This window comes from Loxodonta africana, chromosome 2 (genome assembly GCF_030014295.1).
Source record: "Loxodonta africana isolate mLoxAfr1 chromosome 2, mLoxAfr1.hap2, whole genome shotgun sequence".
In the NCBI taxonomy this organism is placed as follows: Eukaryota; Metazoa; Chordata; class Mammalia; order Proboscidea; family Elephantidae; genus Loxodonta; species Loxodonta africana.
The window spans coordinates 122205279-122219833 of NC_087343.1; the positions used below are offsets into that span (position 1 = coordinate 122205279).

A 14555-nucleotide genomic window follows, 5' to 3' on the forward strand; every position below is an offset into this window, starting at 1 on the left:
GATGGAAAACAGGAGTTAAAATAGTGACAGGCTTCCTATACAATGATAAGGGAGTTTGAGCTTGAGCATACACAGAGGGAGCTACCAGAGGCTGAGAAGATAGTAACCTGTTCACATCTGAATAAAACAGAGCAAAACAAAACTTGGGTAGCTGCACCGGTAGAGAATGGAGGCAAAGCTGCTGGTTAGGTATTTCTCACAAGACTGTGAAGAAATGAATAACCTAAAGACTGGACATTTGGACAGAAATTAAGAGAAAAGACAGATTAGATGGTAGAATAGACTAAACTCATTACTGAGCAGGTGTGGGGGCCGGTTGGGTCTGATATAAGAGAGAAAGGAGGAGAACGGGTAGATTCAGTTTCTCCAAGGATCCTGAACGGATTGAATTCTATTAAGCAAGATGAGGAGTGAATCAGGACAAGCAGGTTGGAGGAGTGTGTGTGCAGAGGGTGGAATGCAGATCACAAGTTCAGCTCAATCAGTATTTTCTAAGATCTCACTATGTTCCAGACACTGGGATAAAGTCCTTGTTTTCCAAAATTGGGGCTGGGCGCTCAAAGGAGGGGGCAGAAGTGAGCCGCCTCAAACATGGCATACCTTCTTCAGGGGCTTGAAAGTGAAAGCAGGCACAGCCCTAGGCCTGGAGGTGGATGGCGCGGCGGCGAGGGTGTGTGCAATATTTTTGGTGAACTGACCATTGGCATCAGCCCTGAAGAGATACAAGCACTTCTCAGTCACCGAAAGGCGCTCAGACCATGCCAGATACCCGGCAGCCTGCACCGGTGTCTACAGGATAAACCGTCCCTCTAGACTTCCTAGTAGTTGAGAAACCTGGCAGGGCGCGCATGCGTGTATCCACCACTGCGCTCCGTCGAAGGCGGCGGGAAGTTGGTTTTCCGAGTAGCAACTGAGCCACTTGAAGACGGATTGGACAGGGCGAGCCAATAAAAAAACGTTTCATTGGCTTAGCTTGCACAGCTCCCGACTCTCCAGCTTCCCATTGGACCTTTCAAGCGGAGCAGGGGCGTGGCTCCCGGAGTTCCGCCCCGCGCCTTGGCCCAGCCTCGGGGTCCAAGGCTGAGGGAGCCGGACGGAAGTGAGCGGGTCCCGCCCCCACCCCCTCCTTCTCTGGCTTTCGTTGGAGCCGCCGCTGTAGCTACTGCCGTTGCTCGCTTTCGGGCGAGCCGGAGTCTCTGTGCCGTACCCTCGGTCCCCGGCCGCGCGGAGCCGGGATGCACTGCTCCTACTGTGGGTCCTTATCATGGAGACCAAACGGGTGGAAATTCCCGGCAGCGTCCTGGATGATCTCTGCAGGTACCCTGGCGCCCCGCGCTCGTTGGCCACGCTCCCTTTCGTCGCCTCCTCGGCCTCCGTGTTCTCTCAGATCTGCCGACCTCCAGAGTCCTCCCGGACTTTTCCGCGCCCCTCACACCCCGTCCTTGCTTTCCCGTCCCGCCGTTGCCCGCTTTCTGCCGTTGACCGTTCTCTCAGACACCACCCCTCTTTTCCCTCTGCAGCCTTCCTGTTTCTCACGGTCCCCTCCATCCTTCCCCGCGGAGCACCCAGAATTTCCTCATTTTCTTTTTCCCCAGCTATTTTGCGTTCCCGCAAGTGAAGGCGCTTCCTCAAAGCTTCAGCGTTTTTCGGCTGCCTCTTTCCCTTCCCCCTCCCATTGTTTTTTTTCCGCCTCTCTGACTTTCACCGACCGTTTTTCCACCTCTTTCCGCCGCCTCATTCCCGGGTTCTGTAGATAAGCCCCCACTGTTCTAAGCCTTAGAATCCCGGGCGCCCGGACCTACGCAAGGAGCAGTTTTCAAATTGACTGCTCTTCCTGTGTTCTTAGATGTCCTTGGCGTTCTCTGTAAATTCATATGAGCAGTTAGTCTTTGTGCCCACCTAGGGACTCCAAAAAAAAAAAAATTTTTTTTTTTTTGTTCATTTGGGGGAAGGGGGAGTCCAGAGCTGCTTTTCTTTTCATCTCTTAATTACCCTTAAGGAAGTTCTCAACCACAGGGTTTTAAGTCATGATATGCTTCTCAAAATAAATTTTCTGCATCAGCTTACCAGTTGTTATTTCAGATAGCCAACACGTGTACAATTGGACTTAAAATATTATATGAAGTAATATTTTTGGTATACCCTGGGCTCTCGCCGGGTGTATGTGAGTTGTGAAATAAGTTAGATTGCAAATGAGTAAGAACTCCGATGCAATAACACCCCATTTAGTTACGCGCACTGCCATCAAGTCAGTTCCGACTCTTAGTGATCCCGCAGGATTTCCAAGGGTGTAAACCTTTATCGAAGCTGACTACCGTACCTTCTTCGTGGAGCCGCTAGTGGTTTCGAACCGGCAAGCTTTGGGTTAGCAGTCCATCGCTTTTACCATTGCGCCACCCACAGCTCTTAACTTCTGTGGCCAACTTCTACCAGTGGTGTCGTAGTCACGCTTTTTTTTTTTTTTTTAATGGGAAGGAAAAAGCTAGTATTTGTGGAGTTTCTACTCTGAGCACTGGGTGCTCCTTTCACATATATCATTTAATTCTCGCAACAACCCTATTTAGTAGGTGCAATTATTTCCATTTTCATCAGAACGGAGAGGTTGTAATTTACACAAGGTCACATTCACTGTAATTGAGAAAATCGGGATTTGCAACGTAGGTCCCTTTCTTTCCAGTGCCTGTGCTTTTTCTTCTACACCAGGAGGATGTAATAGGGAGTTAAGTCAAACAGTTTAAACCTCACACCAAAAAAATACATGTATATAAGTAAATGGACTAATTTTGCAACTAATAAGAACTATTGACACAGTACTTTTCGGGTGATATTTAATTATAATTTTTGGAAATGATAAGTTCAGGTGAACCACTTACAAGTTTAAAAGGTACTTATTTTCTGTGATTCCAAATTTGGTAAGAAAAGAAAAAACCTGAGTATGGGTAAATGACTAGAAGAACGTGTACCAAAAATGGGAATTACGGGATTATGATCTTTATTTTCTTTATGTTTCCAATATTTTTAAAAGGATGTGCATATTATTAGAAAAAAATTCAGGTGACACTTTGGAAAGGTGAGCAGTAATTACGTGTGAGTTAATAGCGACAAGAGTTGATTTAGAAAAAGATAGGGCGATCTTACACTTTTTACAGGGCATCTAAACTAAAGTTTTCCTACTGGTCTCAGGATTAATTTGTATATTACCAAGGATTACATCATTTAAAGAAGTCATATCAGCCATTAGGAAGGTGATTGATTTTATATATGGAATCTGTTCACAAAACAATTATATTGTGTTTTGCAAGCAATGTGTTCAACATCTGTTAAGTGTTACTTGGTTTTCCAGTGAGTGTATTTAGGCTATTTTCTCATGCAAATCTTTTGGAGTAGAGTTAACTTTTTTCTTCTCTAAGAAAAAAATTTATCCAAGTAATTGATTTTTTTTTCCCCCCCTCTACAACTAAGGATGATGTGTTTCACAATTAGGGCTAGCCATTTGCTAAACTAATAATGAAATCATATAACCGTTTCATACAACTTCAAGTTTTAAAAAGTAATACTGTTTTCAAGTTAATGTTTACAGTATCTTCATTAAGTAATTTAAAGATTTTTAATGTTAATTCAAGTTTTGATTGGGTTTTTCCAAAAAGTTTTTTACGCTTAGAATTTGTTTAAATTTCTATAAAAATAAAACTTAAGTTGAAAGAGGTTTAATTTTTTGTACTACTTTGCTCTTGTATTTTTAATTTTATGAATTTTGTTTAGACCCTTGTTGTTACTCCCTTCATTTTCCACTAAATTCTACAGCTTATTATTAGTATATTTAGGAGGTTTTTTGGTAGATTACATATTCCTGCTAATCCTACCTACTCCAGTCTTTCATGTAAGCCTCTTCTATTCTAAAGCAATCTCTCCACCATTCCCATATATTAATGTTTTAGAAAGCTGTAAAACTTGAGATTTATTTTTATGTGAAAAATTAGAGGAGGAGACTTAAATTTTCAAAATGTGACTTTAACGCCCATTAGACTGCTTAATATCTAAGGGATGGGATGTTACTTTTCACATGGTTTAATATGTAACATTTCATTTACTGGAATACTGTGCAGCCCTTAGAAATTCCTAAGGCAACTTGCTGAGGGAAAATACTTATGTTTTGAAAAGATGTACACAGTGTACTATTGAGTGTAATACTTATTTAGTAATTTGATGCTAGTTTTGAAAACCTTCTGTGTGTATGTGCGTGTGTTTGCATAAACACAGGAATAATCTGGAAGAATATACCCTTAACTACTAACAGTGGTTACTTGTGGGTGGAATGGAATGAAAAGAGAGGAAGGGAAGTCTACAATCTTCTAGTGAACACATGTTGCTTTGTAATTAGAAACGTATGTATAAAAATGTAAATCTGCAGGATTTGGTGCACCATGATTTTTTCATATTTAAAGATTTTTGACAGAGCTCAATTAGTAACAATGTTTGCCTTGAACATTGTGCTCTTGAAGATTATCTATATGAGTTCAAATTGACAACAGTAACTCTAAAGCACAGAAGAGGGTTACAAGGGGTAGAGTCTAAGTTAATGGTGATGAAACAATATGGGTAGAGATAGAATGGTGACAGTGTGAAGTATGTAACCACTGTCATTCAACTGTACATGTAAAAGCTGTTGAATGGGTGTTGTGTATATTTTCACGGGGTGGGGAACCCCAACAAATACAGCTTTTCGATACTATTTAAACTCAATTATCAAAAAAATGAAAAGTATGTTTTTTAAGTTGAAACCCAAAACTGCAATTTGGCCATTTGTTTCTCTTTCAAGGAAATGCTTAGAATTTTTAAAAAGCTCTTTTGTTAAAGAATTAGTGAGGCAACTCTAGTGTTAAAAGGCGAAAGGTATTTTCTCACAACTAATGTTGCTGCTATTTTGGTGATAGAATAGACTAATTAATTTGTGCTCATCTTCAGCTTGCCATTTTAGTGTGGAATTCTACTGAAGCATTTTTGTACTAATTGCCTTTCCTTGTGCTAATGTTCTATGTGTGGGAACATTGAAAAGATGCATTCTGTGAGGTAGAGAGAAACTTTTTCCGTAACAAATTACTGTAAAAGCCTTTTTTACCAGCTATTTTTTTATTAGTATATGTGTCATATGTGTGTTTGTGTATACACATACATAAAACACGTATACATGTATACGCATTTAAATCTTCAAAGCAGGCCAAAACAGTCACAAAATGTAAGTGTTAAATATGTGCAATTTTCATTTATCTAAATTTCCTTTTTGTTATAAACTTCCTTAAAGACCTCCTCCACTATTAACTATATTTAAAAAAATTGTATTTTGTTGTTGTTGAGAATATACAGAACAAAACACACCAACCAACTCAACAGTTCTGCAGGTACAGTTCAGTGACACTGACTATTCTTCGAATTGTGCGGCCATTCTCTCCCTCCTTTTTCTGAGTTAACATAAACTCACTGCCCCCCAAGGTTCCATTTAATCTTTAAAGTTGCTGATGTCTCTTTGACCCCATACAATTAGTTCTTAAAAGAGCATAATGCTCAAGGCAGACTTTTCTTTTTTTCACAAGTTACAGCTTTTAATTGTTAAAGTCCTAATGCAAATGGTTTAAAAACAAAAGAGTTTGTAAATGAAAAGCAGCAGTCTCCTGTCCTACTTGTTTCTGTCCCTGTGCTGTGCTTCCAGGGCATCTGCTTTTACTTGTTTTATGTTGGATTCTCTGTTAGGTACTTCACTATTTTTAAATATACTTGTATTGGTTTCTTGTTTTATCAACTTTAGATGTTAGATTGAGGATTTAGTTTACCTTGTTAGATATTAGGAAACCCTGATGGCCTTGTGGTTAAGAGTTCGGCTGCTAACCAAAACGTGGGCAGTTCGAATCTACCAGGCACTCCCTGGAAACCCCGTGGGGCAGTTCTCCTCTATCTTACAGGGTTGCCATAAGTTGGAATCGACTTGATGGCAACAGGTTTTGGTTTTTTCAGGTTTTGTTAGATATTAGGTAAAGGTTTGGTTTATTACACCCTTGTTGCCTTTGCCCTACTTCCAACATGATTATATTACTATTTTAAGTTGTTTTGTTTGTTACCTTTGTGACTTGAATATACTTAAAATTGTATTTCTGCTTTATAAACTTATAAGACAATCTCTAAAGTCTCTGCTTGATGAGGTGAGGCAGTTAACGTTCTGTCTTTTCTTCTTAACCATTCCTTCAGCTTCTCTCCAGGTGAATTTAAAAATATTAAGCTTGATAATACAGTTTAGTCCTCATTATTCACAGATTCCATGTTTGTGAATTTGCCTAGTTGCTGAAGTTTACTTGTAACCCCAAAATCAATACTCATGTGTTTTCATGGTCATTTGCAGACTTGAATAAAGTGGTGAAAAATTTGAGTTGCCTGAGGTGCACATTTCCACCCTAAGTTGAATAGGCAGCACACTGTTTTCCAGTTTCAGCTCTTATACTGTAAACAAGTGTCCTTTTCATGTAATTTTTTTTTTTTTTGCATTTTTGTGTTTTTGTTGGTGATTTTGCTATTTAAAATGGCCCCCAAGCATAGTACTGAAGTACTTTCTAGTGTTCCTAAGTGCAAGAAGGCTGTGATGTGCCTTATGGAGAAAATGTGTGTTAAATAGACTTTGTTTAGGCATGAGTTACAATGCTGTTGACCATGAGTTCAGTGTTAATGAATAAACAGTATGTATTAAGTAAGGAGTCTTGAAACAGTAACACACGTACATAATACAAGGTTATGTAATGTTCATTTGAAAATGTTGTGATCAAAGGTATTGGCTAATTCAGCATTCACAGTGTAATTTATAGAACATAACTATTGCTAACAATGAAAATTTACTTACATTCCATTTTGCAATCTTAATGAAGTTTCTTGTACTTTTTACTGTTGGTTGATTGCAGAAGTGGACCAATAAGAATAATATAACTGTGTAAACTATTTTTTCACTGTAGAGGCAAATCAGGGGCTAGGATTTTATGTCTTTTTTGTGGGGCTGTTGACAAGATCCCTTTGTTAGGGATCTTAGGGAGAGTGTCCAGATAGATTCTCCTTATAGTCTACAAATTGGTCAAAATGATGCTACCTTTGGGAAGGAAGCGTATGCCTTGATTTCTTCCAGCTATTTTTTTTTTAATTAAAAAAATTTTTTAAATTTTTATTGTGTTTTAAGTGAAAGTTTACAAGTCAAGTCAGTGTCTCATACAAAAATTTATATACACATTGCTGTGCACTCCTGGAAACCCTGGTGGCGTAGTGGTTAAGTGGTATAGCTGCTAAACAAAAGGTCAGCAGTTCGAATCCGCCAGGCGCTCCTTGGAAACTCTACGGGGCAGTTCTACTGTGTCCTATAGGGTCACTATGAGTCGGACTCGACTCGATGGCAGTGGGGTTGGATTGGTTTTTTGGTAGGTACTCCCAGTTGCTCTCCTCTTAATGAGACAGCACACTCCTTCTCTCTACCCTGTATTCCCCGTGTCCATTCAGCCAGCTTCTGTCCCCCTATGCCTTCTCATCTCCCCTCCAGACAGGAGCTGCCCACATAGTCTTATATGTCCCTTCCAGCTATTCTTGGAAAAAAAAAAAAAAAAATTTTTTTTTTGATTGATTTTCTGTTCTAATTTTAGGTTTTTGCTTCATACTTGGACTATGATTCTGTTGTCCATCTGTGACTTTCCCCCAGAGTTTCTACATACTCATTTTTCCTTGCATCTGTACCTTTGTTATATACATCTACTCCAATTCTAGTCTATAGAATTCCTCCCCAGATTGTTCTCCTGGAGACCTCCACCCTTTTATTCCAATCTGGACTGGTTGCTCCCTAGCCTTGCCAAACAGCTGGCATGCTAGAATTCGCATTTACATATCCCCCAGGTTGTATACATTCACTCATGTTTAATCCTTTTGTGGTTTTCATTCTTGTTTTGCTAGTGTACATTCTAAAGTAGCTTCCGGGAGGTAAGTTTTCTTTTTTTTTGAAAAAATTTTTGTTGTACTTTTTTTTAGATGAAAGTTTACACGACAAACTAGTTTCTCATCAAGCAGTTAGTACAAACATTGTTCCATGACATTGTTTAACAGCCTCACGACATGTCAACACTCTTCTTCTCAACCTTGGATTCCCTATTACCAGCTTTCCTGTTGGGGAGGTAAATTTTCTAAGTCATTGTGTGACTAAAATGTTACTTCTCATCTTACACTTAATTTATGCTCTCAGGTGGTCCAGGGTCAGCACTTTGAGAAGCAAGGTTTTTATGTTCCAGTGCTTTTGTTAAGTTTAGTTTAGTAATGATAGTTTTAATTTCTAAGGGAACATATTCTCTGAGTGTGCCTTAAAAATAAATAGAGCTGCCCTGGAAAGGGAAATTTCTTTGAAGACCTTAGTTATAATTAGTTCCAGTTCTAACCCCAGTTTTCTTCTGGTTGCTGAATTATATTTTCTGTAGGGTCAGTTTTTTGGCTTGTTGAATTTTATCTTTGTCCTCTCCCAGGTTTTCCTTAGATGTTGGGTGATTCTTGGTTGCATTTTTATATTTAAGATGAGTCTGTAGATGGGCTTATTTATTGATAGGCCTCTCTTTTATGTGTATAGATAGAGAGCTGGCTCTTATGCTATGGACCCTTCAAATGCCAGTGTGTGGAATCTTTGTTCTGGGGCATCATCACTCAATCTGTCTACTAAAGTTAGGAAAGAACCCTCAGGCATTACACTGAGTGAAATAAGGCAATCACAAAAGGACAAATATCGTATGAGACTACTACTATAAAAACTCATGAAAAGGTTTACACACGAAAAGAAATAATCTTTGATGGTTATAAGGGAGGGGAGGGGTGAGAATGGACAAAACACTCAGTGGACAATAGATAACTGATTCCTTTGGTGAAAGGTAAGACAGTACACAATACTGGGGAAGCCAGCACAGCTTGTACAAGGCAAGTTCATGGAAGCTTCAGACATATCTAAACTCTCTGAGGGACTGAACTGCTGGGCCGAGGGCTTTGCAGACCATGGTCTCGGGGAGCATCTAGCTCAATTGGCATAACATAGTTTATAAAGAAAATGTTCTGCCTTCTGCTTTGGTGAGTAGCCCCTGGGGTCATAAAAGCCTGTGAGTGGCTATCCAGGATACTTCACTGGTCTCACCTGTTCTGTAGCAAGGAAAAATAAAGAAAACTAAAAGATACAAGGTAAAGGTTAGTCCAGAGGACTAATGGACTGCATCTTCCGTGGCCTCCACCAGACTGAGTCCAGTACAGCTGGATGCTACCCGGCTACCACCACTGACTGCTCTAGCAGGGATCACAATACAGGGTCCTGGAAAGAGCTGGAGAAAAATGTTGAACAAAATTCTAACTCAGAAAGAAGACCAGACTTGCCGGCCTGACAGAGTCTGGAAAAACCCTGAGAGCATGGCCCTGATACGCCCTTTCAGCTCAGTAATGAAGTTACTCCTGAGGTTCACCCTTCAGTCAAAGGTTGGACAGGCACATAAAATCAGACTAAAGGGGCACACCAGCCCAGGGGCAAGGGCTAGAAGGCAAGAGGGAACCGGAAAGCTGGTAATAGGGAACCCAAGGTTGAGAAGGGAGAGTGTTGACATGTCGTGGGGTTGTTAACCAGTGTCATAAAACAATATGTATTAACTTTAATGAGAAACTAAAATACAAGGAAAGGAAAAAAAAAAAAACGCTCCTCAGGTGTTGTGGTGTTCCTCCATTCCCCCCTCCCCCTCGCTTTGCCGGGGAAACATCTGTCAGAGGCGTGAACACTCTACTTTTTACATGAACAGACCTTGCCATTACCCAGTGTTTTTTGCCGCATTGCTTATTCCCAGTTTACCTTTTTTCCACTTGAGGGTGTGTTGGGACAGGGATAAGGTTGACTTTTTCCTTGTCTGAGGCATTTTCTTTTCACATTTTAAGTTGTGGCTAATATCCTCTGTAAACATGTTAAAATGAAGATTTCTAGGTAAAGATATTATATTGAACACAAACAATTGCTTTTGTTTCTTCCCTTCCGAAACTCCACTAAAACAGTAAATGCATAAACCTACAGGAAAGGGAAGAATGTGTTCAAGACATGAGCAACAAAGTTCTGAAAATTAAAACAGAGGGAAAAGTGGTATGAGACTTAGCAGACCTGAAAGAAGTGAATGAGAGACTACTGTAGTAGTGTTAATCTGCTCTGGATTATACTGCAAAATGGGAAAACCAAATTTATACATCTTGTATACTGAAAGTCCTGCCTGCTTCCCCGACGCAGTTCCTAGAATGACAGCAGGTTTTTACCTTCCAGGCAGGAGACTGGAAGATTCTTCTGTAGGCAGTCTGACCAGCCCCAAAAGAAAGACTTAAGGATACTGACAGTAAAGGTTCCTTAGCTAAATGGCCTAGATACATCCCCTTAAATTATGCCTCATAGCTTGATAAGCCTCCTAAACAGCTTTGTGGTCTAATACACTTAAATATGAACATCTGAGAAAGGCCTCTTAATATGAAAGGTGGAGATCAAAATTGACAGCAACCAGGAAGAACCAGACTATGCAAACAGAAGAAAGCTTAAAAACAAACAAAACTTAAATTGGTCTTCTTCAAGAGGTAGATTTTTTGCAACTATGAAATAAGGACAGGATATAAAAGCATAATTAAAAAAACTAAAAAGTGCTTTTGGAAACTGAAAATATGAGAGCAGAAACAAAAACCTCAATAGAAGGGTTGGAAGTGAAGTGATGGAAAAAAAAAAAAAAACTAGAGGGGGAAAAATCAGAGGTAGGAAATATCAGAGGAAAGACAAGAGTCATAGGTGAATTCGGTCCAGGAGGTAAAGAAAAGGAGAATGGAGAGTGGGAGGAAATCATCAGCAAGACAATTCAAGAAAACTTGAGCATCGAAGGACTTGAGTTTCCAGTTAGGATCCATTGAATAGTCAGCCCAGTGGGTGAAAAATAAAAACCAAAAATCAAACTCAACTGCTGTCAAGTTGATTCCAACTCATAGCGAATCCATAGGGTTTCCAAGAACGTAAATTTTTACCGAAGCAGACTACCGCATCTTTCTCCCAGGAAGTGGCTGGTGGGTTCGAACTGCCGACCTTTTGGTTAGTGGCTGAGTGCTTTTAACTACTGTGCCACCAGGACTCCTTGGATAAACAGTAGTCACTGGGAAATTTCAGAAAACTGGGGACAGAAGGTATGAATATGCAAAGTATTAAGAATCTGAATGGCTTGAATCTTCTCAACATCAAAATTGAAAGCAAGGAGCAATGTCTTCAAAATCCTGAAGGTAAATGATTTCCAACTTAGAATTCTTTACTCAGGCAAATTATTAAGTGTGAAGATATTTTCAGATGTACAGTGTCTGAATGTTTACCTTCCCTGTATCCTTCCTCCAAAAGGTATGGAGACTATACTTCCCATGAAAACAAAGTAAATCAAGGAGGAGGAAGACAGGATTAAGAAACATGAGATCTAATACAGGATAAAGGCATAGGAAGCCATAGGATCCTAGCGAAGAGATGGTATAGAATAGCAGATGTGCACTAGGTGTAGAGGGCAACCAGTCCGGATTGGGACAGGTCAGAAGACTCTAGGAAAAGCTTCAAGGTGAAACTGCTGCATTTGAATGAGCATCTTGAGAAAACATTTAGAGAAATGGTAGAGGGTTGAATTGGTGACAACTACAGAGAAAATGAAGCAAAAGAAAAGACAATTATTAATTACAGGGAGAAGAAAGAATTGTTCAGGAAAGGAAAAAAATCATGGTTTACCACATGGTTTAGTTGTGAATTGTGTTTACAGAGTCATAATAATGTAGAGACTGAATGTTGATCTAATCAGTAGTTCTCAGCTGGGATGAATTTGTTCCTCCCCAGGAACATTTGGCAATATCTGACATTTTTGATTGTCACAGTTGGGAGGGTGCTACTGCCATCTAATGGGTAGAGGCTAGAGACGCTGCTAAACATTCTGCAGGGTGCAGGACAGCCCTTCACAACACAGAACTACCTGCTCTAAAATGTCAATATGCTAAGCTTGAGAAACTTTGACCTAACCAAAACCATGATATAATTTTGTTGGGAGAACGGAGAAATGAGAAGGGTGAATGGGATGGGAATGAGAATAGTTATTCCTCATCTTCTATAGTGGAAGCCAATAGGAAATGCCCCAAACAGAAAATAAATAATAGGTGCGGTATTTTTTGAGACATGGAAGTAAATTAAATAAGGTCAGATTAAAAAGGGCTAATCTTTACGGTGTTCTTTGGATGTATCCCTTATGTACCACCCAGTGATCAGTATGGGATCTGTGTAGTCATCTGTCTCATAGTTCAATCCTCAGTCTGTGGCACGCTGTTAGAATCTAATCCAAGCACGCACAGATTGGGGATGGACTCCGGAGTTCATAAACAACTTTATGGGGCCGTTTCTCTGAGCCTCCCCTTTTTTGGTCCCCTGACCAAAAAGTTACTCTGCTGTGAACTTTTCTTTGACTGTGCTCATGTTTGGGACCAAGCAGCTGGAGAACAAAGAAAGCAAAAAAGCAGTAGAGGTTGGCCCTACTCTCATGGGACCACAATTGTAGCAAGTGGAGAGGAAGTTTCCCTTCTTTTAGCCTCTTTGGATCCCCATTGATGCTATTGTTGTTGCTACCTCTGGAATCATGAGATTGCTTGGGGGGGCTGGAGCATAAAAGAATGGAGAAGAGAAAACAAAGAATTTCTCTCACTAACTCAAGAGTGTTTGGAGACCCCATTACACCCCTTTTCTTGGTCCTTGAGGCAGATGTCACTAGAGGGCTTCTCCTGGAGCTCTCTGTCCCCTGATGTCCACTTCTATGCCCCCTCCCCTCCATCCAGGTCAGGGAGTGCAGTGGGGGGGGGGCAGGTGGGGAATGGTGAATTTACTTATAATACAGGTAGTCCCCAGTTTACAATGTAATTGAGTTATGATGAACTGCACTTAAAACTGTCCCTTTTTTGGGTACTTCTTATCGTTAGTAATATGTACTACATACAGTGTTGCACGAAGTAATTTGCTAATGTTATTCTCAGGTGTTCGTTCGCAGATGTCCAGTTTTATGATTTACTGTTAAAAATGCTGCCTTGCAACAGGCAAGAAATGCTGAAGAAGAAAGAAATAGAGAAGACGAGGAAGGAGAGAAGTTGTCAAAAATTTTTACAGTGAAAGGATTAGCCAGAGTTTTTTCTAAACTAAATTGAGCTTCAGTTGCTTGAAAACATAGACCCAAATGCTGGTTGCTTTGCTAATAGTCAATAGGCAGATTTGGGAAGCAGTGAGATGTTACTGAGAAATTTGTGAAGAAAAAAAGACAAAAACCATACAGACAACTGTCAGTAATTTTCTGACTAGAAACGCCTTCCCCATTCCCAGGTGATAATCCAGGTGATCCAGAACCTTCCACAAATGGAGTTATTACTGCAGCTGACAAAATGCCAACATCGTTCAACTCCTTTCTTCATCATCAGTAAATTTTTATGATTAGTGGATTTTTTTGTGTATGTATTTATTAAAATCTATCTTTAAGTTTATATGTAATGTTTCCAACTTCCAAAGACAAAGATTGGATTCTTAAAGATACTGATAATAAAAGGCAATAATGAAAACTAAAAACAGAGGTATTCGACTTATGTCAGAGCCGACTTATAGTGGGTCATTGGGGCGGAACCAGATTGTAAATTGGGGGCTACCTGTGCTGGTCTTCCTTAATTTTGCTACTTAATTTTACTTTTTAGAGCCCTCAAATAGTTGTTCTGTGCATTCTGTTCGGGTTTTATAGCTGTGATTTAGGGAGGGACGAATTGGAGTGTACTTAACTCCATTTTACCAGGAATGGGAACCTATATGAACATTTAAAAGATAAATTTTAATGGGAATAAAAAGTTGCAGAGACAAAGAATGTTACCTCAGTGAGCTAATTTAGAAGGGTTTATGGACAATTATAAAAATTAGATAATTGCTGAAATGGGAAGTCTGAGAGTGTTAAAAGTCTGTTCATAGGAGCCTGGTTTATCTCTATAGAAGAATGAGTTGTAAGTCTTGAAGAATGAATTAGGAGTTTGTTTGGTGGACAAGGGAAGAGGACGATAGATACAGTGTACGGATGGTAACTTAGGGCACCTTCAGAAATTAGGCAGCTTGGCTGTGTAAATCTCACAGGGTGTTAGAAGAGGTTGGGCACATGGGCAGGGACCAGATTCCAAATACTATACAGAAAAGTTTAAATTTTATATCTTAGATAACGTCATTAGGTAGCATGTTATATATTTTACTGTAGCGTATGTAAAACTTAAGCTCCTTTTTCTCCAGAATTTTTCCATATTGAAATGTAGATGAGTATGCGTACATTTGTCCTATCAATCATTCCCTTACTGGAATATTACATTACTTTTTAATTTAAAGGAAGCCCTGGTGGCGTAGTGGTTAAGTGCTACGACTGCCAACCAAAAGGTTGGCAGTTCAAATCCACCAGGTGCACCTTGGAAACTCAATGGGGCAGTTC

At 39.8% G+C, this 14555-nt stretch overlaps 1 protein-coding gene across 3 annotated transcripts in view; it reads left to right on the forward strand.

The window, feature by feature from the left end:
• The first annotated feature begins 1103 nt into the window (after positions 1–1103).
• DCP2 (decapping mRNA 2) overlaps positions 1104–14555 on the forward strand; it is a 65350-nt gene continuing 51898 nt past the window's right edge. Inside the window, exons 1-2 of one of the 3 annotated variants that reach the window (XM_023548145.2) lie at positions 1106–1317; positions 13427–13551. Coding sequence is in view for 1 of the 3 variants with exons in the window: in XM_010589854.3 (XP_010588156.1) it covers positions 1265–1317 (53 nt within the window). In the remaining 2 variants the exon portion in view is untranslated. Of the gene's footprint in view, positions 1318–11184; positions 11320–13426; positions 13552–14555 lie in introns of those variants that run through there. The other 2 variants (XM_064275052.1, XM_010589854.3) reach the window with 2 other exon arrangements.